At 37.5% G+C, this 27,391-nt stretch overlaps 1 protein-coding gene across 2 annotated transcripts in view; it reads right to left on the reverse strand.

The window, feature by feature from the left end:
- tei (teiresias) overlaps positions 1 to 27,391 on the reverse strand; it is a 169,062-nt gene that overhangs the window by 7,518 nt on the left and 134,153 nt on the right. For both annotated transcript variants that reach the window (XM_066295209.1, XM_066295210.1), the window contains exons 7-9: positions 24,285 to 24,551; positions 24,116 to 24,226; positions 19,753 to 19,947 (exon numbers count right to left, since the gene is read on the reverse strand). In XM_066295209.1, the coding sequence (XP_066151306.1) occupies positions 19,753 to 19,947; positions 24,116 to 24,226; positions 24,285 to 24,551 (573 nt within the window). The remainder of the gene's footprint in view (positions 1 to 19,752; positions 19,948 to 24,115; positions 24,227 to 24,284; positions 24,552 to 27,391) is intronic.

Genomic DNA, 27,391 nt, shown 5'->3' on the forward strand with positions numbered 1-27,391 from the left:
TTCCGTTTTTAATATTTTGACAGATTCTAATTAAAAAAATTCGTTTAACTATCATGGCAGGCAGGAATAATGTGATTTTTGGATACCTTTGCACCGAAGAAATCCTCAATTTTCCATTATGAAAAAAGTGCTTTCAAATAATTGAAGTTGACGTTAATGTTTCGAGCGCTGAATTTTCTAATACACATATTCCATCATTCCATATTTCGTTCGTAACAAAAGGTATACTAAACACAATTTATATCATGCATAAAAAGCGAAGCTTTAAGACATATTTGTCTAGTATACAACTCCAATTTTTCGTGGCGTAAAACTTCTTCCAAATTGGAGGCGACTTCAGTGTTTAGAGTGATAAAGGTGAAGAATTTTATAATTTCCATATTTCATCAGGCCTCTACGGAAATTTCCGCTCAGTTTAACATGTACAGAAACTTCAATTATTTCTCGCGAAAAATCACTTTCAAACTAAAGTCGGCTCCAACGTTCAAAGCGATGAAGTAGATGAGTTTTTAAGCTGATTTCATACATGTTTGAAATAATAACTGAGACATTCCTGTGCTTATTGCTGTCCTTAAGCTTAAGCACTTTTCTGGACATAATGGTGTTCTCACTGACAAATAAAAGGCAATTTAACCATTCTAATGCCAGATAATTTATTTTCACCAGGAATTCCGCCTGCGTACAGTTTAAGGGCGCTTTATGTTCCCCCATCCGGCCCAGAAAATCGACGGTGTCCCTATAATTTTTTCCGTCGTTAAACACTCTTAAATTTCTTAAAGCGAATAATTAGACCTGACTATTGCACAAATACGGTTTCTAGTTGCTAGGCCAGAAATCCTCTCGTATATCAATCGAGCTTCCGGGCTTCCGGAAAAACGAGCTTTAGACGGTGGCATATGAGAGCTGTAAATTCGTTTCTCGGAGAATAATGAGCACCGTCCTGTATAATATGGCAATAATTATTATCCAGGGATATTGTCATCAGTAATAAACTGGAAGCTGGATTTGAATGCCAAAGATAGAAACGTCGACGATAATGGAGAGAGCTTTGATGAAATTGAGTTTCTATTTCTGGCGTTCCGCCTCCTAATTAGTCTTTATGCTTTGAATAAGGCACTTGAATTTGTTATTGTCCCTAAGAAATGAATTTTGAGAACTGAGGGAACAAATAATAACTAATTTGAGAGAGAGCCCAGTTCGGAGTAATGGAGGTTTACGCTCTGTGACGTTGAAAACACTCAAATGCGACCTTCTGCAATCATAAAAGTGGCTTTGTTAGAGTACAACGTCAGTGTAATTTTATATACGTAATTTATTGACGTTAATACTGTATACATATGACATTAAGACATACGAGAGGCAAATTGAGTGATATTACTGTCTAATAATAATGTTCTGTGGCAAACTGCATGCCTGTGTAATTAAAAAAAAAACACTTGTTTATGAGGTAACAAAATAGCATGTTGTGGGACTGTCAGAAGAACGTGATATATGTTTCTGACAGGTCTGCGTTTTCCTAATTTTAAATGGATAGATATGACGTTCCAGGAACGTAACCAACTGATGTTCATCCTCTGCACCTGAGAATGAAAATGATTTAAGTTTTATTGAGTAGTTAACTGTACATTGACGCATTTTCTTTGATTATATTTTCCCTAATGTGCGTTTAAATATGTTCGCATATTACCTAAGCTCACTTCGACAGCATATTTATGTAACAACAGTATTTAAAGCTCGTTTTCAACTGCGGCAAAATGGTCAAAAGCTGTACTTAAAACTCATATAGCCCGACCGACTGGCTGTTATGCAAAACGTCCATTATTCAGCTACAGATAGCTGACAGATGGACCGCCGAAAAGGGCCTTTTTATTTCCTATTTAAGTGGCGGAACGGGGTCAGCAGGAATCCCGAATATTTCATATCCCGAAAACGAATAACCGAGTACCTCAATGTCTATTGAAAAATAATGGGCCGATTCGGATTTTTTTTCAGCCCCAAAGGGATCGTATTATTTTTAGTTTCATTTCCATAAAAGGTTATAAGGCTTTTTGCCTGGAACACATATGAAAGGGTCTGCTATTGGGAACTCACTTTATTTATTGTCGAATATTAGACTTTTATGAGAGTTGAGAATCTTAAAATTTGCCCTCATGCACGTGAAAAGTGAATTTTTTAATTTTTGCACCGTTAAAGTGACGTTAGTCGCGATTTGGGTAAACATTGAAAGCCACTTCTTGATGCAAAATTCACCAAAAATGTAAGCAAGAAGGGAAAGGAGAATGATTGGTAACGTCGCAGCAACATCCTAGGTAAATTCGATCTTTTTTATCTTTTTGAAGGTGCGAGCTATGCTGAACAAACATTTCGAGAAGTCACAATATAGGCTAAAATTACAGTTACATCGTGTTTAGAATTTACCTCAGTCACCCTAAATTTGAAACAGCGAGAAGGGAAATCCGACTTTCTAAAGAAGCGAGAGTTCAATCCCAATATAGAAAAGAGAATCGGAACGTCACATTAACGTTACAGATTATTTCGTTGAAAAGTATGAACGTTGCAAAAAGAAATTTATATACTTGAAGCGGGTAGCAGAATGTATTGTTAGGTACTATTAAAATATTAATACCGAATACAGAGAGATCAAGGTCAGGAGTTTTCAAACTGCACAAAATGACTATAACTCGGGTTTCAATTTAAAGAAAATATATTTCTGCTGATTACAACCGTTCCCTCTCCGTTCCCAACATAATCTACCCCAAATTTGACATCCCTGAAAACTTAATGACCCGACCCTCAGAGGCTGTTTGTGCCTTAGATCTTAATTAAAAATTAAGAACCCGAAATGTGCCGAGATTTTGTAAATTTGTCCCTAAACGTGTCTCAATTTGAGGAACGTACCCGGGACGGACCCGAATAGTTAATATTAAAGCCGGGCGAAATTGGGGATTAAGAAATTATTAAGATCAGGGCGAGACGCTTTTAGTGAAGATTATTACGTAGAGAAAGGGGAGGTTTTCTCGCCCTCAAAAATAACAGATAATGTCGTTCAGTTCGGAATATAATTGAATTGCTCATTTGTCGAGACAAATTACAATTTATCTAATCCACAATGATGGGGGGAGAAGGGGGTCTTCGCCCAGCAGGTAAATGGCAAGTAAGCAATAAAAATTTCATCATCGAAATCCCTTCCTTGCAAAGAAAAGTGCATGGCTCGGCTAATTCCCCAAATCTCCTACGCTATCAAATTTTAATTCGGTTGTAAGTCGGATCCATCACCCCTCGAGCTCCGGCCAAGAGATTACTTAATATTCCCGGCCTGCGAATGGCGGATTCTGATTTGATTTGGCGGCAATGGCCGTCCCTGTGATGCGAATATAAACGACACGAACTACACTCGTGGACGCTGAATTGGCGCCAAATTTGCCAAACAAGCACTCCAAGTCCCAGCAGATTTCCCTCGTAGTCGTAGCTATCTTTTTACGTATGCTAATGGGGGAAGACCTCGTTCGCTTTGGCTCTTTTGCCTAGAAAACGCTTTTCTACGTGGCTAGAAACCACTTCATATGTCGTTCGCATAACAATTGCCCGTCAAGGGTGCAATAGAAACGAGACATTTGGCCCACTTCGTTAAAACTGCCTACATGTAGCTTAAGAATAACGAAACTTAGGAATAAGCCTTATGGGACCCCCCTGTAAAAACGGGGAAGAAAAACTAGAAAACCCTCGTACATAGGGAGTCCGTTTCTGGGGTTGAACAATGAGGATCCTAGGGACCATAAAAGATGCGGGGCTGGTCAAATTGGGGCAAAGTTGCGTAATTTAGAGTTCAGGAATGTAGACCGACCTCGTATCTTTCACGGTTACAGGGATCCCCATGGTTAAACTCCTGACACGGACGCCCTGTATATCTAAAGTTGCAAGGGCAATTAAAATTTATGGTCGAGTGGCCCACCTTCTCGACTATGTTGGCGAAATATGTTCCTGGCCCGCAGGGCATTCTACCATGAAAAATATGGCTCAAATTTAAAGTCAATAAATTTCAAAGTTTTGTCTAACAAAAAAATACAGGAGCATTAAATCAGACCCTTTACCCAACAGGACAGTCTTCCTTAAGGGGTTAAGGATCAGAAACATCGTGTTCCAGGTTTTGCCTCGAATTTAACAAATCTGGATGTAGATATACTCAATTTCATATGAAATGGACCACCCAATAATAACAATAATTATTTCTTGTAATTTTGGTAAAATGATACTTTATAATGGAGTATTAAATGATCAGAGTTTAGTAAAAAAAAAAGAATGCGAATGTTTTTTTTTCGTTCACCTTCCACCTTAACAATCTCCTGAGGTCAGTATTAGTCCCTTCCATGCAGACATTACCGAATGGCACTATCCGACAGGATAATATAAGGCCGCACACTTCGAATATCATTCCAAGTTACCTGGAACAAGTACAATTGAATATGCTGCCTTGGACTGTATGGTCACCGGATTTATGACCTATAGAACATCTTTGGGACATAATGAGTCTCCGTCTTCGAAACTTGCCGAGGCCTCCAAACAATTTGAATAACCTGCGAGACCACCTTAAAATAACATGAAATGAAATACCTCAGCAGGATATACTTGAACTTTGATCATTTGAAACTCTGGCATAAAACATTATTTTGCCGAAATTACAAGACTTAATTATTGTTATTACTGGATGGTGCATTTGCTATGAAAGTGAGTGCATTTACATCCGGAGTCGTCACGTCAATTACCATGAAGTTTATGTTAGATTTTGCGATCTGGAAGCTCCTCTCTCGCCAGGTTTCACTGGAGCGGCCATAGACTAAATCCAGTGTTCATTTCTCAGGTGCATATGTCGGTAAACACGGTCGGACTCTTTATTTCCAAAAAATGAAACTAATACGACATTTTCTCGCTTTTTTAGATAAAGCAGATTTCGAAAAGTTGTGCTTGCCCAAAGCTTTCTTAAAAACTTGTTAATATTCCGGTTAAGAAATTATTTTCTGGAGACCTTCGAGAAAATCCTAATTCGGGCAAGAAAGGCTCAGCTTGCTTATACTCCAGCAAACTTACATTGTTACGCCCAAACTCAATTATTCCCGCAATCTACAATCACCACTTCGACAAATTCAATCAAACATTAACAACTTAATTTCCAATTACCGGTTTAGTATCTTTATGGAACTCTAAACTTCACTCAAGACCTGTCGATATCCCAGAACTTTCCAGTCTATAATCAACCCTTTCAGCTTAGGGCTAATGCCATCACTCCCAGGACAGAGTCCCATTGCTTGAATCATTTATGTATTGAGAGAAGCTCGAAAACAAATTTTCTACATTGATGGATTTCTAATTCAATTTTCACTGCGACTCTCAAAAGTAATGAAAAACACACTAAAACTGGGCTATCAAATTCCAACAAAGGCTAAATCGAATTTATGGTTTTGCTTGGTTTGGCAGGACCATTTTCGATCACGAAAACAAACCATTTTCAATCCCTCCAGGCCACTTCTAGAGTTCAATTTTATACGTTGTCTCGATAATACGAGTTGATAAAACTCTGGCCCATAAAGAGCAGGATTGATACACCCATAAAAATTGGAAATCACGTTAAAATTCATGTTTGCCTTGAATTGTAGAATTACGGAAGAGCAAGAAAACCTCAAGGAGAGGATCAAATTAAATAAACATTTTGAGTTGTAATGTGATTCCAAGCTTAAAAGGATATTTCGCCTTTGCGCTTGTTTGAAGGAACCCTAAGGCGTTCGGGGGGAATAAAACAGTTCAAAGAAAGTTCAAGTCAGTTTGCTTTTAAGCGGGATCTCACAGACACTAATGAATAGGATTGCTTTATTATGTATAGTGATGAGGGACAGGAGTTTCAATTTTATGACTTCATCCATGACATTTGGCAATTTATATTCATAAATTTAAGCATATCGAGTTGCAACAGCAGCAGCAGCAGCCGCAGCAGATAATTTATAGCAATTTTTGCGAAAGGTGCATAAAATATGGCCCATGATCTATTTTAATTGATATTGCTTGAGAAAAATGGGCCACAATTTATTCCCATCTGACCCTGACGTGCCTGGCAATTTAAGCTTACACACGTGTCGGTTTTCGATGATTAATTTCCGCAATTTTTTCGTTGTTCCAATCATCAAAATTTAATTACAGAAGTGGATAAATAATTGATTTGGTAAATAACAAATTCCAGAACTAATGGTTTTCCAAACAAGCGGATATAGGATAGGAGTTTTATAATTCCAAAATCCATACTGTGGAAATATATTTACCTGCAATTACGATTCGCTTGCGCGTTCAGGGATTTTCTAAACGCAACTACTCCCCAGGGTGTAAACAGTGCTCAGGGCTACGTTTATATGAATCAGGAAGGGCGGATTTGAGACTATTCGTTATCAAAACCGGCGAATTGGTGCCTCGGGTGGCATTCGGGCTCGAATTCAATCAGCCACCCTTATCGACATTTCCGCTTTATATTTTTGGCACACTCGTTTTTATTTTCGATTCTTGGGAAATGGCTTTTGCGGTAATATACTTTACAACAATTGACTTGTACCGACGAATTAGAAGACTTTTACTTCCCGTCGCTTATTACTTCATGCGACAATTTTCAATTAGATACTCAAATTTGCGGAGCTGACAAAAATATGCTGAATCGTGGGAAACTTTTTCGAGTCGAGATTCTTAGCAGATAATTTCCATTATCGCTGCAAACTGCTTGGCACAAGTAGGAACAAAACGCTTCAAATAGTAATGAAGATAGGACCCTTATTGTCACATCCAGTTAGTCCAATAAAATATATATTCGGCTCAAAGGATATATCAGATAAATGAGATAAAAATGCTCAAAAACGGATTATAAGGGCGATTAAAGTTAACTAAAAATAGTAAGGATTGGATTCTAAGGTTAATCCTGGTTAGTAAAGAGCATTGAAAATTAAATCCATGGGTCAGTTTCTGTGAACTAAATATTCTGAAAATTCAGTTTGAAGGTCGGTACAGGTTAGTTCACAATGGTGTTATTAAATTTTTAATGGTAATCGGCGTACTGGAAAATTATGCAGTTTATAATCACAACACCATCGAGCGTGGAACTACCCTGTGACGTTAATGTGAGGCTTCTGGAAGTAATTTTATTTAAACGTTATAATAGATTTGACGGCAAATGGCGCGCGATCAACAGGCGACGTTAATGTGATATTAATGTGACGTATCTGGTACAGTCAATTTGACCTATGTTTAATTTGATTACTTTCTCTGTCTAACAATAACTCACGTAAAAGACAAATTTGTGTCGGTAACTTCCCGGTTGCGATTATAGGTTTCACTGTAGCATCTACATAAATTTCAAGTGACATGTAAGTGATCCTCCATGGATGTACACTTAGGAGCGCTGCGAAAATACATAGATCGTAATTAATATGTGGAAAAATATTTAACTAGTACATTCCATATAAGAACTAACTAGACTACAACTTCAATGCAACGTTTCAGGGTTGATTTTCTTGTAATTGAATGTCACATCTTGACATTATAAAACATCCTAATAACGGCTTAAGTTTCGCAAGTTCATGCATAACGTTGCTACAATGTCCGGCGCTGCTGTGAGTTAATGTAAGTTTTATCGGTATTAATATATGATGGATGCAAATACATACATACATGTACATTGGGATGGTTATTCATATGTTTGAAACTTACGTGCTAACTAATCTGAGACGTTAACGTGACGTTTTAATATTTTTTCTTAGATTCCCAGTAGCAAAGTGAAATTTGAAAGTTTCTGTGGTAAAGTTGAATATGGCGTTACTGAAACGCAAGTTAATGTGGCTTTTGCGGGCGTTCATTTATTATTGCTTCAACCATATTTGGATAATAATTTACGCGTATGAACATTACGCAGTACATAGATACATATAGCGCCTAGTCATGTGACGTTAAAGCATTTTAAATTTATCACAAGAATTTTGGAGTCTCACTAGGGTCTAAATATGCTGTGACGTTAATGTGACGTTTCAGATTTATTTGTCCCATTATATTCGGATGGAACTGTTATTATGAAACTTTAAATCTTCTTCTCACACTTCAATCCCTCCCTTAGTCATCCATTTATCCCTTTTATTAAAACCTAAAATGCAATTACTCAAATTTGATTCAAGCCCTCCAGCTTTAGCATCGGTCTTCGGCTCCAATTTGTCCAGTTTGTATGCAACCAACCGGTCGAAACAAACTCCCTCATTGCAAAGGGTGACACTGCGCCCTTATCTGCAGCAATTACTCTAAATAATAGGGTTGTTTGCGTTGAAGGTGCAATAATTATTACTACGGTCGGATGTGGCGCAGTTTCATTTGTTACGGTATTTTAACCGTAGAGTTATGATTCAGGGCTGGAAATATCCCACCATTCGTATTCGGATGTAGTTAGCAGTTTGCGGAGTGGATCGTTAAGATGACGGTGCGTGTTTAATACAAATGCGTCTTAAAGGGCCCGAATAAGCAGAAAAGGAGATAGGATCCCTTTGAATCCCTTGCCAACAACTTATACGCGCTTCACGCTTTAAGCGCTGCTGATTCCGGAGTTTAAGCCACTTCAATGAACGGGTAATTACTCAACGGGTCTTAGGAGCGCGGTGTAATGCCTTGAGATGGCTATATCGCCCTTAACTGTTGTCTATTAAATACTTAACTTTCAGATGCACCAGGAACCGCAAAACTGAAAAATCGACAAACTTAATCCCGCCATTTTTCATATTTAAAACAAGCATAAAAACGCGGACCATTAAACGAAAGATCGTTGGAAGTAACTGAACGAAGCTGGGACAAATTTCAAACTCATTACCACGAGTTGTTTCTGTAGTTTAGCCGTTTTTAGGATAAAGTTTGCCCTCATTGGTAAATCGATTTCAGAAAGAAGTCTTCAAACATCCGCATATAATGGAGCCTCAAAATAAACCCAGATGTGGGCTAGGAATTTTGAAAATGAAGCCTGATTGCCTTTCTTCCCTTATTCGCCGCCTTTGGGCAATAACAATTAAGAACGGAAATGTCTTCGTTAGGGGCTTGTTCAAACTTTCCCACGACAGGCGAATAATAACAATTTTAAGCAAATATGTCGCTTAACAAGAGAGACTTTTTAGAATTCCGCACACCTCGAGTGCTGTAAATCAACTGCCGTAATTCCCCAACTTTACGACACCGAATCAACGAAACTTTACATATGAACATCGAATATGAATGATGTTTCAAGTTGCGAATTAGTACGGTTGTGTTAAAGAGAGGAAAAATCTGTCTAAATTTTTCAATTACTGTGGAATTGTTTAAACGTTGATTTGTTATGCAGACCGATGGAGGGCGGGAGTTTTTAATTTATATAAAAATATAAGTTTGAAATAAAACCCAGCGTTAACACCAAAGACGGATTAAATTAAATTGTCTGGAAAAATGAAACCCTTAATAAATCATGGGTTTAACTCAACCCAGATATCGAAACGTTACGTTAGCTCACGTTGATTTCCATTTTACAGGATGTTTTCGAGCTACCTAACCAAACTGCAAGAGGTGGTTCTACACATCAAATGCTACCAAAGATGAAAGATAGAAAATTTCGGGAAACTTCGCCCACTTTAAGAAAATTTCATTCTTTAATTTTTGAGAACTTGTGTTTTGTAATCTAAATATCCCCCTATCTTCATTTGCAAATGCTACAAAAATTCTAGTAGTACCACTGAAAAGCCACTGAAATTTTCCATTTTAAGCAACTATTGTAAGTTAATCTCATTTGCACTTTGCTGATCTTTCATAGGTCTGCACATAAAAAAATTTTATTTCTCTTTTTCTGTTATATTTTTCACTGTTCATTGCTTCAAAAGATTCACCATCTTATGCCATTTCGCAATTCATAAAACCACTTACAATTTAATGCCTTTCTACCATGGGACGGTTCTTGAGGTTATTTTACTTTTAAAAGGGCGAGGAAGGCGTCAGTCATTAGCAACTACCTGGACAGAGAAAAACTGTATTTGCAAAAAACTTGAGATAGGTTAAAACATTTATGTACAGAGACAATGTGGACACAATTGAAGAACTTGATCAAGGAATACGTGCAGGTTATCTCCAAATAGGTGAAACAGATCGGTTATTATTCAGAGGTATAAGCTGTGTTGGCGCCATTAGGAAGGGCATTTTGAATAATATTTGTGTTTCGTTTAAAATGTTTTTAAATTTTCGCAAATTCGGTTTTTCTCTGTGCAAGAGATTTTCAATAGCTGATACCTCCATCACTCTTTTAAAAGTAAGGCAAACTAAAGACACGGTGCTACGGTAGAAAGGTTGTAAATGTTTTTCATAAAGTGTGGGATGGTATAAGATGAGGAATTTTTTTGAACAATGGACAGTTGAAAATTTAACAAAAAGAAAGAAATAAAAAAGTTTCACTTTCAGGACCCTGAAAACTCAGCAAAGGGTACATAAGATGAACTCAAAATAGTATAAAACAGAAGATTCAACTGCCTTTCCAACGGTATTATTAGAATTTTTGCAGCGTCAATGCAAAGAAAGGTGCGGAGGTATTTAGATTGAGATAAAACAAAATGGGTTGAATTTTTCGAAAATTTCAATCTTACATTTTTGGTAGAATTACATGTGTAGAAGTACCATCTAAAGTGTAGCAAGGTAGGTCAAGGACACCCTATATAAATTACCATAATAACGTGATGGTAGTCGGACGAAATACTAAAGAAGCGCAATCATAACGTTGCAAGAAAGATTTTTCTCATCTTGAGGAATAACAATACATTTTTTTACAGGATTAGTTAATCGGCTAGCGAGCACAGTGAGTATATACTGCACAATTTTCTAACACGAAAATTATCGTCTAAACTACGGTCGCCACCGTGTGTTATGATCATAATGGAAAGTCACATTAGCACCACCTAAAGGTTTTGTGCCTTTTACATTTCTGAATATTAAATTCGTATTATGTTAGAATCCACAATCTGTACAATCAATAAATCTCCTCGTTTCTTTCAAACAAAAGAAGAAGTGAAATGAGTAGAAAAGCACCAAATTAATGATAGGGAAAAGCCTTAAATAATTCTATTACGAGATAATTCAACGCGATAGGAGAAAACTTCATAATAATCAACTATGTCTGCTTGATTTAAGTCTGCATTAGCCTTAAGCTTTGAGCACCGCAATTGGTCTAGACGCGCGTCGGATGCGCACTCACTACTCCGGACGCTCGCATATTGCCCTTGCTTAAGCAATTTTAGGATCTAAACTTCCAGGAGAGTTACGATTGGACTAATGACAAGTATTCGAAAGATTCCGATTCCTGGCTGACTTGGTAATCTCCTTTTCCGCAGATTGAAGTAAACTGAGCATTTTAGTATTGAGAAAGGACAGTTTGAATTAACGTCTGACGGAAGAGTTTCAGTTTTGTTCAGTTGCTCATCTATTGCTATTGTTGAAAGTCTCCCACTAAACTCTACTGATAAATATTGAACGTTGGGAGGATCTGATTTTCCTGTTTTTCAGGCTGTCCTTGTTGACGACGATGATTTTGCAAAAGCAGCGGAGCATGAGTATTAAATTTATGCGTCATTTCCGTGTCTTGTGTCTCCAGTTCTACTACCACCATAAGACAATTTCCCCTTTCTCACAATTCAGGTATACACAAACAGATATTAATCAGGATATCTCACGACCCCATTGAGTTCAAGGTTACAGCACAAAGCCCATGCAAGCAATTACAAATGATAAATATTCCTCGATGACAGCTCATCTGAGACGATCCCACCGACCACTATTTGTCATTTGTTATCTGCTAAAGACATATTAATCTTGGTGAAACAATGGGGCCTCTTCAGACAAGGCAATCGGTTCGATTCCCGCGAACCATTATTCCCTTGGCTTTTTGTTCGCGAAACACATAACGTCTTATCTGCTCCCGTTGACGAAAAAAAGCCATATTTTAAGCCCGTAATATTGTCGGATGGTAATCAGGTAATTATGTGCAAACTCCGAAAATCCTGGGGCCTAATCCCGGTTGATAACCGAGGTATAATTTACGTTTCCGGAGACACATCCCCTATTATAAATTCCTTTCGTGTTGGAGCTGCAGCCGTCAAAGTTGACGCTGATTCATTTGTCTTTATGATATGGCAGGGGAAAAACCCGCTTCGGTCTTTTAAAACGAACGACTCCCATCATGATATCAGCTGGATGGTAATAGGGGCAAAATTTAAATTTCGGTTCACCAAAATATATGGATTTGTCGTTAGGAAAGATATATATATTATCTAATGGAAACCGAAAGCTAATTTCTCTGCTAAAATCAACCTGAGACATGGGCATCATCCCCAAAGTAAAAAGGGTCGTTTTCCGGAACAAATTAGCTCGAACCTTCACTGGCAGACCCTAAAAAAAAAATAATAATGAAGGCATTATATCCGAGTTTCAGGTTTTTTCTGGATTAAGGATTCAATTTAATTCGGCCCTAAAGGCATGCCGTAGAGACGAGCCCTAGAGACCCAGAGTTCAAATAATGTAACGCTGCTTCCAGCAGATGTAATTTATTTTCGTACGGCAAAAACCAAATAATTCTTGGCACTTAATCGAATATACTAATTAATTTTCATATCCAAATTTCAATATTCCCGGCCCTAAAGTCATTTTTGGCGATGTCCTTCGGGGAGTCAGGAAATGAAGTCTGTCATTCTATCGGGGTACTTTTGGGTAATTGAATTTGGAATTCCAGGCAAGCTGATTTAATTTTGCGCCCTAAATCTGAATGACGCCAATTTTAGATTGACATATGTAAATTTTAGGTGAAATTATTATAAATCTCGTGACCTAAATCAGTTTGTAAAATGAAATGAAACACTGCAAACGACAGAATATCTCTAAGACACTCAATTCCCACTCGAAACGACCACAACAATCCCCAAGTTGGAGTCTGGATCTGGCACCCATATTTCGAGAGGTGTATCACTCAATAATCCAGACCCAAGAGCACTCTGCAACAGAATTTAATTTGCAGGCAAATTATGAAGGAAGCTCAACTTTCCATTGGGAGAAATTTAAAATGAAATTCCATTTCCAGCAAAGATGGCCGTCAGCAAATAATAAATGCACTTTCAAGTTTGGATCTGACTTATCGTGGACGCGCAATAACGATGTGAACTTTCCTTGAAAGTTTCTGCCATTATTGATGTTTCTGGCAACTCTATGAGGAGCGATTTATCGTCTGTTTTCGAGTTTTATTCTTATTATGGCTATCGAAAACACTAACGAAGAGGAGAATCGTTATTTCGCAAATTCTCTCTATATTCTCTCATCATAGAGCATTAAACCTCTTTTGAAATGCAAATCGCTCTTAACGTGGACTTTATCTTTATCAGCACAAATTTAGGTTGCCAGAGTGCCCAAAGAATAAATAGGCCAAATAGTTTCATTTTGAGCCAGCAAATTTTGTAAGATTTTGCAGCTTATTCAAATATGTATAGGAATTCTTCCCAATTCGGATACAAACATGCTTGGATGACAGAAAACTCGAACATTTCGAATTTATATTTTTTATTTAACTTGCAAGACGGGCGAATATTTGCATTTAAATTGAAAATCTACACATCGGTTTGGTAGTTTGAGGGATGGGAAATGAGAACTTTTGCTGAATTTCTCTTTCCGGAGTTGTCGGTTTAATAATAAATTTGCACAATTTTGTGTAAATTAAACACTGCAAGAACACCACAGAGCTCAATTGGATAGGTATCAAGAACACTCAAGTTGAAATCAGGCTAATTGACAAGTATTGGCACAATGACAAGTAACCGAACCAATAGTTTCCAAGGCCACGAGGGGCGTAAGTCAACTAGGCTGGTAGTTTACCCAATTATAGGCAGATTCATCGAAAGAACTTAAATAGATTTAATGTAGTCTGTTGTTTAGGCCAGGGGCTTTTAGTCACACGACTGCCTCACAAGGCACCCGAAGAGGTATCTCCTATTTTGCTGGTGTGAGTTATTAATTCGAAGGACCAGACGCTGATGCGTCAATTGATTGTAAACGGGGTTCAAGGGTTCAGGGAATACAAACTCCGTAGCACGAATTAAATAATTTACTTTTACTATAGATATCACTTTAAGTTACACTACGATTTACAACTTTATATACACTTTTTATACATATATTTACAGAGTCGGTATTGGGTCGCCCGAGATCTGAGAATGATACGTATAAAGGTTGAAGGGTGTCTTGTAAAAGAGTTATGAAGTAGAGATTGAAGTAAAGTTGTGAGAGAGGTTTGGATGGTATTCCGCTTCAGGGATCGAGCAGTGTCCAAGAAACGGGAGAGAGAGAGAGAGAGAGAGAGATTTCGCGAGCACTGGTTTAGAGTTAAGTTATATGAGAGAGATTTTGAGGGAGTCCGCGTTCAAGGATCGAGAGTGTCCACAAAACGGGAAGAAGCTTTCGCGAGTATTGTCTTTGAGAGAATGAATTTTTGGGAGTCCTAGATTATTTGCGTCCCAGGGATGGTGGAGCTGGAGGGAGATTACCACGAAAAGATCTTAACCAATCCCAACTGACACCGCCCCCTAGTTCTGTGGAAAGTTTTTTCCTAAGAATCTTCACGGTCAAAACCCAGATGTGGCTCTCTGGTTCCCTTGACAGATTTATCTGGTGCCCCCCATAAATCGGGACAACGATAATTCAAGGAACCAGTGCCATCACGGTGGCCGGGTTTAAACACGTGAGGGTAAGTGCTGCATCGCGGGGTGCAATGCAGCAGATGTATTAGGGATTGTTCCAACGTCTTTAGGGCCTAATTGGTACCCAGCGATAACGCTGATTTATGTTGGGTTTTTTCCCAACATCTGTATTTATATATTACATAGGACTGACGATCTCCAATTCAAAAAGTTACTCGTTCTGGCATATTCTTAAGGTATAGTATATAGATTTATTAAACAACAATAACTTAATGCAGTATCATTTACAATCCCCTAGCGTAAGTCTCTCAGTTTCAAAAAGATTTCATAACTTTTGATAAATCAATTTTCCAGTTTAAAACATTTAAACCTGCAAAATTTGAACACTAATAGCTGAAAAATACTCGAAACATACCCATCAAAATCCACTAAACTCTTACAACGTAAAGCCATAAAAACCCTATAAACCTTCACCTGAGTCCATTTACCTCTGGTTTAAAACAAGTATAAAAACTTGGACCATTAGCCTGTGGATCGAAGAGAGTAACTAGGGCTAACTGAGATAAATTGTGAACTCATTATCATGACATCAAATTGGGATATCGCTCCGTTATCCCGGATATTTTGACACGGAAAAAGGGGGTATGAAGGCATTTTAAGGTTGATATGGGAGACGAATATAAAAACTTCCATGTGAGATTTTGTATGACGTTTTTTAATTATGTGAAAACGAAAATGGAAAAATCCTTTTAAAGTTAACACACATCATTTAATAACATCAAATATTTGGACATATTCCTAAGAGATGTTATGTTTCGATGTCAAATCTTTGGTATGTATGAAACTTTGAAAATGCCTCAAAAGAGTAATCTCATGAAACTCTACATGCAGCATAAGCTAGCCTGTAATATCTCTTTTAGTAACAGGTGGCACTAAAATGACAATTTATTCCACCGCATGAATATTAATGACGCTGCGTTGATGAAGTGCAAAGATACGTTGATTCAACTATAGGTTCAGTACTACCGAATCGCGCATCACCACCTTTAGTGCCACGCACATGGCGTGCCAGTGGTGTCATTTATAAACACCGCATGGTCAACACACGCACGCATTTGTCCAATACAGGTTTTCATAAATGTGGCTGCTGAACTGAAACTAGGGATTCACGATCCGTAGAATATACGAGATGATATTTAAGTATGTGGCTAAATATTAAGGGGTGATTCTTTGAGTGATTGTAAGTTAAAAAGTTTATATAAGCTTAGAGAATGCGGTAATGCTTCAATTTTCAGTTACACAGTGTCAAACTTCCTTATAAAAATGTTTTTTTTTTTGTAAAAATCTTAACAATCCTTTAGGCCATTTTGTTGAAATTTGGCAGTGTTATTGATGGCCACTCTAGTTATTTATGTCCTACTGATTTTTTTTTACTTTTATGTTTTTTCCACATTGAGCACAGGCACGGCCACCCAGGTCACCGGATTTAAATCAGCTCGATTTTTTTCTTTTGGGGGCATATAAAATCCCTTGTTTGTAAAACTCCGGTAAAAACTGAAGAAGAATTAATTCAACGGATAAGGGATTCATGCAATCAGATAAGAGATACGCCTAGAATTTTTCAATGTGGTTGACAATCGATGTTAGGATGCGCCAGTGCGTGCATTGAAGTTGAATGAGGACATTTTCAGCAACTATTCAAAGTTTCGTTTTACCTATTGATAAATATTTCTTTACTGAAAAAAATTAATATCATTTATTTAAGTGTTCGATTTAATTAACAACTCACCTGCTCGCATTTTGCTTTTTTCGCAGAAAGCAACTGATTTAGGCACTTTCAATCGTAATTCCTAGATTACGTACCCAACGAATCATTGTTTACGTTATCGAACGCTAAAATATCGATAAGCAACAAATCGCATGGATATCGCAAATATACGAATACGAATATATCGTTACAACGTATTGGCTATCGAAAGGTAAAGTATCGATATTCCATAAGATCGTATCTCGCATCTTCATGTATCGGTTCATCTTCGGCGTTGGAGGCCCCGGTTGTCTGAATCGTTTCAGTTTTAGATTGTCTATTATTTTGGTCGAGATTCACGTTTTTTAGGTTCAAGATGTGCATATGAATTTTAATGTGTTAGTACGTATCTTATACCATTTCCGCCTGCCGCCCTACCCGCACACGATGTCTCTTTGCGCCGAAATATTTCAAAGGATGGCGAAAACCCCACTTCAGGGCGTTGCAAGTTTGAAGGCCGAACAGAGACCGACGAAAGGGAGTTTTAACTTCCCCTTAAATTCCTGTGGAATTCCAAAAAAGGAGCAGGAACACGAACAATCGCCAAATTCTCGAAAATACATTTTTGCACGTCTGAGTGTGAAGCACAACTTTACGCCCTCTAATTTACGGGCTATTATACTGAATATAATTTTAAAAACTATTAAATTTATTTTCCATTATTTCACTTTGACACAATTGTTAGTTGTTGAGACACGGAAATAAATACCACTCGCCGAAAAAAATATACAATTGTTATGTACATATAGAAGACTGATAGAATAAGACTATTCCCGCAGAAGAAATTTGAAGGTCCAACGGCAGTCCCATATTCGGTCAAGGGCATAATTGTTCCTTCAGCCCTTAGTAGGTGCAACGTTTTACGCGCAAATGATAATATTCGATTTATTTGATAAGTCATTTCATTAAAGGCGAGTAAAAAACTAACAGGCGTTATTTTACTTTACAGCCCGTTGCCAAGAGTGATTGGTGTTATTGTAACTTTACGGTCCGTTGCCGTGAGCGACGGGCCGTAAAAATAGACGACGCCCGTTAGTCGTAAACTCATTGTTTCCGCCATGAAAACTAAAATTTAAACAAACAGTTTCCATCCATTTATGCGTAAAAATAATGTAATTTCATGACAGTTTCCTCGTGGTGCAAAAAATATTGTTTGCAGCTTTGGAACAAAATCCTTTTACCCCTATCCGAATGTTAGTTTCCCTGACACAGATTGGATAATAACTTTCGGCTGCGGGTGTAACAGTTGAACTTTACGCCCTTGGTGAAAAAACGAACATTTTGAACTTTCTGAATTTCGAGAATTTTTGAGACGTAATATCAAGGCTTTAATTAGATTTTTAGGCAGAATTACGAAACGATTCATGAACGAATTTATCCGTGATTACGTTTATGTGTATACGGGATGTCATTGAGTAAGTGTGCGATATTTAACGGGAAGACTTTTAAGATAGGTTTACAATGGATTGTTCTTATAAGCGTGTGTCCTGGCTTCTTTACTTTGCCTACCTGCGCCAGCGGAAATAATATTTTTTAACGGAGATGAAAACAGCTTTACGAATAAATAAAAACATATTCTTATATTGTGAAAAAATATATATTCTACTGTCCTAAATCATACCTTTTGAAGAAAAAAGGTTTGCCCAGTTATATGCAATGCATTTTGAAAAAATAAAATGTTGAAAATGTGCTTATTTTCAGATGTTGACACTAGACTATCCCCTTCAGTTTAAAGTCATAAAAAATAACAAACGGTCGCTACGATTTTGAAGAAAATTATAAGTATTAGTTTATTTCAACTTTTCTTCTTTTCCACCGCATACTTTTTAATTTTTTTTTTCGTAAACGCACCGGACAATAGTTAAATGTGCCCCAATGGTCACTTGTGGCGCCCTCTAGGGGAGACAATTAAATCGTTGACGAGGTTGAATTTCTCAGTCCCAAAAAACCCCCAGCTAGTTTTACGAAATTTCATAAAGCTAGATGGAAGAGGTCCAAAGATATCGACGGATGTGTGATTTATTCCTTCAACTCTGATTCTCCATTGTTTGAAAACTAAATGAGCTACGACACAAGTTTATAAGAACTTTCCAAAAACTCCTTGAAAAGTCGCCCTGCGAAGTATCGGACACTTATTCAACAACACTCTGTATAAACGGAAACTTGGAGTCTTCTAATTCCAAAGCTCAGTCTGAATTCCTTTCCCTCGAGCTTTCCCCTCCTCTCCATTAGGATCTATAATATTTCTACAATGATAATTAAAGGCAGAAACATCTTCTTTGGAGCTATCTGCAAACTTTCCCGAGATAACAGAGTAATAATAATAATTCTAGCGTTCACACAAATGTGTCTTTCGAAATTCCCACACCTCCGCTGCACCGGATTTAGAATAATCTTTTTGTTATGTGAAACAAGCACAACTGAATTAACTTTTTCATGTTTAGAGAAAGAAATTAAACTCTCGGGAGAGTCAAGTTGAAAAATCCGGTGCTAAATGGTTCGAGAGGAACGTTTTCTGGAAAAAAACGCGGACGCCTTTGCCGTGTAAGCGAATACGGAATAATAGAAATTTAACAAGATTTCAAGAACTGAAAGTGGCAGACTTGCAGAGCCCAAAGATAAATGACAGCATTACCGCTGCCAGTCCGGATGGCTTAATCGATATGAAGCTGGATTACGACCGGCGAAAGGCCCTTGGAGACTCCGAGAGGGACTTTTCCTCTACATACATATCGACAACAAGGGAATTTAGCAAACAAAAGTGTCTCTGCTGGCAATTAATTTGCACCGAAGACAAAAGCTCCCGTTAATTATCGCAATTATTGTAGTTGTTCGTGCTTAATTAACTAAAAGATGACTTTCAGCTTTTGTTATATCCACCTCGATTTTATCATATTTTCATCAAGACATTACCTAATTAAAATAACCCAGAGAAACTGCGTCCTCTGTGCAACCGAGCGGCGTTCAACAACTAAATTGGGTTCCAACTTTAAACACTTCTTAAGTTGAACTTAACAGCGAAACGAAACAAGTTTCGCTGCTGCTGCCGCGTGTAATTTAATGCAGCACTTATGGAAATTTAATGAACAGTAATTGAGCGAAGTGAGTTAATACTTGTTAAGTAGTTTTGTGCGTTCCTTGAGGCTAATTCCGGAACATTCGCAAGCTGAGACTTTCCTACTCAAGATCGAAAACACTTACCCGTAACTATGACTTTAACAGTCGTGGCGTTTCTTATGGCTTCAAGTCGCTTGGTGCTCTCTTTGGACGGAGCAACACATCTGTATTCTCCCCCTTCTTGATAGAGGACGTTGTCCAGTCGGAGCTCCTGAGAGGCTCCTATGGGGTCCAAGCGACCTGTTCCAGATTCGACTCGAGCCCAACATCCACTGATGCCTGTTAAAAAAAATCTAAATTTGTTTTATGTGTTTGAAGCGAACTGTTCATTTTGTCTTCTATTTTATTTGAGAATAACGCCTCATACACAAATAGAGGATTTTGGAGTGGTAGAATTTCACAGCATTCTCAAATACGTCTAATTGAGAATTACATTAACGGACAAAATTAAGGAAACTTTCGCTATTACTGTCTTTTTAATATTTTCGTTGAACTAACGTAGTTTTATATACAACGTACATAAGCCAATAAAAGAAGCAAACTACAATATTTTACATATACTTTGTATTATAAAGAAAGTCATAAATTATTCTATAAAAAAATTATTGGACAAAACTAAAGAAACTCTGGAAAAATCGACAATAAACAACACTTTTCATAAAATAAAATCAACCAACTTATCTACGGGTAGCATAACCTGTATTTTTAATAACCTCTAAACACTTTCTGGGTATCAATTCAAGAAAAATACTTATTTAGGATATATCCATATTCCCCCACAGGTTTCGAATGGATTGTTTTTAATCTTCCTTATTTGTAACATTTTGTTTCTAATTGGCGCTTTTCATTTACTCCATGTATTTTCAAGTGGATTCAAGTCTGGACTTTGTGCTGGCCAATTCAAAACAACGATGTTCGATTCATTGAGCCAAATGGTAGCGATTGCTACTTTTTGTTTTGGACCGTTGTCGTACTGGAATATCCAATTAACTGGCAGATTGTCATCACAAAACGGTTCTATTACATTTTTAAAAATATTAAAGTCTAGAAACTCCATTTTTACGTCAATCAAATAAATTGAAGCCATTTTGTAGGAGAACAGAAGAGTAAAACCTCCGCCGTGCTCGATTGTGGGTAAAATATACTTGGGGTCGTACCGTTTATCAACTGGACGCTTTACCCATGCTATCCCATCAGATCCAAAAAGAGTTATTTTGGTCTCATCTCTAAATGTGACTTTTTCCAAAATATCAGATCTCAATATCTTTGGACATAAGTAAATTGTGCTTCTCGATTTTTCGGAAAAATCAATGGTGGTTTTGCCGGTCGTCTGCTTACAAGTCTCACCTCATTATTTACCAAATTCGGTTGCTGCCCAGCAATAATTTTTACTCGCCTGTCTGGGCGTTGCCTGTTTTTCTTGTCCTGCCAGCACAACTTCTTTTAGTAACAATATTTCTTGTCCGATATCTCTTTAATACTTTAAATACTACGGATTTGTACAAAGAAAAATTTTTAGCAGTGTCTTTTTGTCTCGTTCCGTTCTGGAAGGATTTAACAATTTTTAATTGTACGTCTACAGATAAATATCTTCCGGCATGCAGCTCGCAATGCTAAGACTAAATTCGTATAAGAATTCTACAGAAAACACAGTTTTAAACTGCAACAAATCGAGACAAACTAGTTTCTTTACTTTTGTTCTAGTACAAATTGTAAATCAGCAAAAAAAATCGATAATAATAATAAAAATGTATACTGCGTGCATTGAACGAACACTTAATAAATAAAACATGATATACATGACCGTTACATAGGATAGAACTAAATTTATTTCTGAAAATTTCAGACGTTTCATTAGTGTTGTCCATTAGTGTATATTCACCCTTTACTAAGAACTCGGACGAAGACACTTGTTAACGTCTCCGTAACAAATCTGTGACCGTGTTGAGAATCTGGAAAAAATAAGAGAAAAAAGGAACAGATAACCGAACTAAAATGAATAGTACATGGGCAATAAAGAGGTGTCGGTTGAAGAGATCCGAAGCTGATCTGGTAAATAGTTTCCGAAGGTCATCTGTTAGGTCAGACCAAAGAAATCAGCTTCCATAAAAAACTGAAGCCCTGGTAAAATGCTTCAACTGTAATCACTTAATTCATGCAAGTTCACATGGACACAATCGGCTCTAGCATGGGGATCTTGTTGTGGGTGTGAAATAGCAGTGCTCACTGACCGAGCGCTCCATAGGCATAGCGGTGTCTACAGAAAGACCCTCGGGAGAATACGGGACAAAATACAATACTGAAGCCGTTTGGAGAGAGATATAAAGCGGAAGCCACAATACGCCTCTGTTTATTATTGATTTGTCAATTTTTGTCCCAGTCACATTAGTTAAAGATTCTTTTAATTTCAGTGTAAATAAATTCCTGGACACAGCCAGTGTTTTTAATTAAGTCGAAGATATTGGCAAATTTGAGCAATCAGGATTGAACAAAACAAAATTTTGAAGGTCTTAACAAGAATAAGTTTAAGTTCTTATTGAAACCGAGTTTGGCTGAAATGTATCTTTGATATCATCATCTTACTGGTATTTTTCTTGATACTCAAAGAGATTATTCCTTTTGAGTATTTCTTGAGTCGGGCTCAACATTTTCGTTTGTTGGTGAAAGATTAAATTAGAGCAAATGACCAAATCACAAATTTCGGTGCCTTTTGGTGTTCTTTCAGCGATTGAGGCGATAAGTTTTCAGAGTGTCTTACACATTTTACATATTCATAATCCGCGGATTTGAGTTCTGTTATTTTTTTCTTTTCTAAAAATGTCTCCCAAGTTTTGAACTACCGAGTACCGCCGAAACGTTAACAAAGAATTTCGTTCGAGCTTGAATAAAAGATCAATATTATTTTTAGTTAGTTTTAATCGAGAATAGTCCGCAATTTCACTCCTCCAACAACTCCCGCTTGTGTATGAGGCGTTATTCCCAAACAAAATAAAAGAAAAAAATAAGAATTCTAAACTAAAATAAAAGTTTGGAAGCCTTTGCGAAATCTCCGAACACCTTTCGATAGGACTAAAATCCCAATATATCTAAAGTAATCCAAATTAATTTTTGGATGGATGTAGAATATCTTGAATATCCCTGAGCGTCGCACACATCCTCGAAGATTGAAAACTGAAAATGTGTCACCACCGAAAACAAATCTTAATGGAAAATTAAAAACACCTACAAAACTTGTTATTGTAATCCGAGGATCATAATCTGAAACACGCTCAAAGGTCTCCACTTTAGATGAGGTTCAGGAATTTTGAAATTTCAGCTTGAGGTGTCTGTATTTTAGAGGCACTCTCGAAAGAATCCCCCAATCCTGCTACATTTGATCCGATCTAAAAACGTTCCTCAAAAGCTCCAAAACCCCCGAAACATTACTTGAAGTGTATTATTGAAAAGCACACCAGATCCTCTCCTTTCTCCCAATAACGCTTGGTGTTTATTAATAAACTTTCGATTAAAAAGTTTATTACGCGAAAATATAGACAGAAGAGGTAAATTATAGCTAGAGAAGTTCTTGGTAGTGCGAACTAATTGCCTTTAATAGAACTTTTTCCATCGCCAACTTCCCTAATTGGTGGCAATTAGCAAAGCAGGCGCATCGCAATTATGGATAATTAATTTCCGGTACGTTCTTTATTTTATTTTTCTTATTTAAAGGATGTTTGAATAATGGACGTGTACCGAGGTGACTCCTTATTGCACTAGTCCATTGCCTTTAATTGATAGAGCAGGAGCTTAATGATGGAATTGAGAGGAGAAAGGAGCAACCCAATTGAAATGCGCATTTAAAAAATTTTATTGTTTCCTTGACTGAACTTTCTGCTTGTTCTGAAAGGGAAAAATAAGGTGTAATGGAATATGTAAATTTGCTTGGAGAGCATTAAGGAATTTTTGAAGTGTAAGAACCTAACGGGCCTAGCCTAGAGTAATGAAAGAAGGTTTATTTAAATACATATATATATGTATATCTGTAATGCGAGCTTTTGCGCGTGGCTCTTCCTTTGTGTCAAATTTTTTCACGAGATAAAACAATTATTCAGCATTTTTTCATGCTGGATCCACCCTTGACACACTTGACGGTAATTTAATAAAACTCTCGAAATTATAAATGAAATCCGCATAACCACCCCAGACAAACGTGCAGAAAGACGCCATAACTAAACGAAAAACTTCGCCACGAACGGAATGCGAAGGCTTAAACTTGTCGGTTTTTCGCATTCGTTATACGAAGATAACTTGGAAATATCGGGGTTTTGTTGTCGACCGGATTTCAATACGAAATAAATTTATCCCGCAGGCCGCGAAAGCCGCTAAACTAAACCTCGGCTGCACTGTGGAATTCAAAACGCAAATCAAGCATTTTTAGCGGGTTAACAAGAGATTTTTTCAAGCTTACCAGCAGGGCAAGCCAACTGAACGGCTCCACCCAAAGAGACCTCCACCTGTCTCCCTGTAGAACTCAGCTCACCAACATCGAAATCTGGTTCTTGAGTCACCTCCATGTCATCTAAACAGAATAAAAAGTTTGCGAAATCATGAGATATATTTAATTTTAAGATACTTACGAACATTGAGAAAGTACCCAATGCTGCTGAACCTGCCCAGCATATGCCTGGCTATGCACTTGTACCATCCGCTATGCTCTCTTTTGATTTCAGTGAAGTTTAGATAACCATTAGGGCTCTGCATTACAGGGGGATCGCCATCGTCCTTTTGCCATATGGGCTTTGCTTTGGGGTTGGAATCCACATCGCATTTTAGTGATACAGGGATACCTTCGCGAATTGGGAAGCCAAAACCTGGTTCTCTTGATATGGCAAATGAGGGAGTATCTGAAAAAAAATCAGATATTGTTTTATTCCGCCTTGCGAGAATCCATAGTTCTGATCAGTACTTCATATTAATGATTAGTTCTGACCCACTGTTATATCTTTGTACAGCACAAAATCACAATACTGATATCAAAGCAACTTATTCATGAAATGTGAATTTTACAGCTATTTTGACCACAAAATCACCACAAACGAAAATAAAATACTCGAAAAATTTGTAAACTGCATAAACCTGAATAACGTCACTTTTACAACAATCGTGTGCTAGCAACACAACAATTGAAGGGCAGGTGGAACGTGGTCTTTTGGTCTTTAAGTCACATAATTAATTTTTGCTCGATTTGATGGTTTCGAGCACCAAATCACATTTTTTCGCAATAGCGAACAATTTCTCGAAAAATTTATAAGTAAAAAAACATAAAAATAAAATTTATTATCGTATTGTTAAACCGTAGTTGTTAACTTCATAAGAATTTTTAAAATTCGTTAAATTTTAAAGGTTACCCACCTCTAAACCGAACCCTTATTGATCTTTCAGCCACCCCAAAATTTTAGCAAATAAAAACGTTAATAAACAAAAACACCTCCCAAATATAGTTATTCCAATTTAGGGCTTTCCTGAAATGCGGAATTCTTTCAAATTTCTCATTCGTCTTCTGAAACGGATATCTCGGAAACCGTAAGCATAAAAAAAACGCATTTAAGAAATCAACATGCTTTGAGGTCCTCTACACGCATTTGCTTTGTGTGGGCTGCGTTATGAATTACGTTGTATTTTTTTCCCAATTTCAGATTATTACTTTCAGTAGTTGCAACGCCGCAAAGCTTTAGATTGAACGCTCTGGCTAACATCAGAGCGATTAGGTAAAGGAGTTTTCTAATTTCTCTAATTATATGAACATTCATGGCACTTTAGAGGCGAATTTGCGGAAATTTTAGGGCTAATCTCCGGCGTTCTCATGTTGTTTTAAATGTTTTAACTCACCAATTAAGGCCCCTGAAAAGATACCCGCGCAACTCAATTAAATAGGCTTAAATAAAAAGAATCGATAATGTAAGAGTGACGAAAGTGGGGAGTTTTTATATTCCCCCTGAAGTTTCGGTAAAACGTGTGTGGCATTTTTCCGCGAGTTTCGGCAGTTATTTGAGGTCGATGTCAGCCTCCAGTTTCCACACGGGCCCACACAAATGTTACTCAATTAAAGCCCCCAAAGTGATCTACATGTAAATGAATTAAACAGGTTTCAGATAGAACAGAATAGAGAATATCGACGCGATGAGGGGGAGGAGTTTTAAAATCCCCCTAAAGCTTCTCTTCAGTCTTACAACGAATTTTTGCCATTATTTAACTTGATTTGACTGTGAGGTTTAAGTTTGCCCAGACATCTACACAAAACATGCACATATGAATCAATTAGAGCTCAATGTAAATATATCCCTTCTGACAAATGTTTCCGCCAATATTTACCATGCGCTTATATAGAGACAAACATTATATATTACACCGATAGGTACTCTAGAGGTCATGCATTATTTGGCGGTGTATTAGCTATTAATATTGCCGTCATGCTTTTAATCCCATAATCCCATATTGAGGTAATCGATATTAAATGGGCTTGCACGATGACGGACAATTTAATCAGATTTCGGCTACATTTCCTAACCCTCTATGACAGGCTTGTCTGCAAATTAACTGCCAAAATTATTCGTTAAAAAGTCGAACCTCCGGCGTTCAAACCTGAAATGAGATGCCTACTCGCTTGAAATGCTGCTGTAGTGTCTATACCTCCAGACCTTCCTGCAACAATTTTCTGGAAAAGATCACCCCTAATTCCTGCTGCATGAGATGGATCGGGGCCGTGTTTAGTATCAGTTTCGTCGGTTACATGTTGGTTCCGTATCTCCAGCCTTGCCCACCCCTCGTAAACATCCCTGTGATATACTAGAATGCACTCCTGTGAGTGCAAGAAGATCCACACCCTGCCCTGCAGAAGAATCCCTGAGCAGAAGAACCCAAAACCCAACGTTTTAGAACAAAAAGGACATAGGTTCATCGAGTTTCATAGTCAGGCACTGCAGGAGCGCGTCGAAGATGAGTCCTACTGCTTTAATTGCTCTCGTCAGCGATCAATACGGAATACTTGTATTAAGCACCATTCAAGGGATAAGAGGTCTTGCTTTACTACTACTTCAATATGTAGTACAAAATCCTGCTGCAGTGCTGCTTGCGAGGCTGTGTACGCAATTAATCTTCCTCCCTGTCCGATTATTGAACCACCAAGTCCAATTCATGAAACCAATCTAACTAATCTGACTTATCCGATTTATCACAATTCTCTAGAGATGTCTAAAATAGATTATGCTGATACAGAGAAATCTCATGGGAAAGACGTGAATATTAGCCTGCAGTCCAAGATGCCCTCTTCAAAGAAGAACTCTACGAACTGCAGTTGTCGTAGATTGATGGTGCTTTGCCAAGGTAATGCGAAAAAGTACAAGAAAAGTAAGAAGAGGGCGGAAGACGAGTCTACAGAGTGCCTGCTCGAAATTATAAAAAGGAATATTGAAGCTTCAACACCCATATTGATGTGCAACAGGCCTCCAGCGAATACGAGGAAGTCTCCTTATGAAAGCAAGCTGAATTTTGTAGATAAAGTGAAGGAAATTATTAGGGATGGAAGTGAGAAAGAGCATATAATATGCGAAGTAATAAAGTACAAAGCTCTATACAAATGCCCTTTTCAAAGAGAAACCCAAGTTGCTTATTTTATTCCATGTATCAAGAAGACAAATACAAATGACGTAGGGACTACAGTGAATACTATTTGCCATTGGTCCAT

The sequence above is a fragment of the Euwallacea fornicatus genome, chromosome 22 (assembly GCF_040115645.1).
Source record: "Euwallacea fornicatus isolate EFF26 chromosome 22, ASM4011564v1, whole genome shotgun sequence".
NCBI classification, from domain to species: Eukaryota; Metazoa; Arthropoda; class Insecta; order Coleoptera; family Curculionidae; genus Euwallacea; species Euwallacea fornicatus.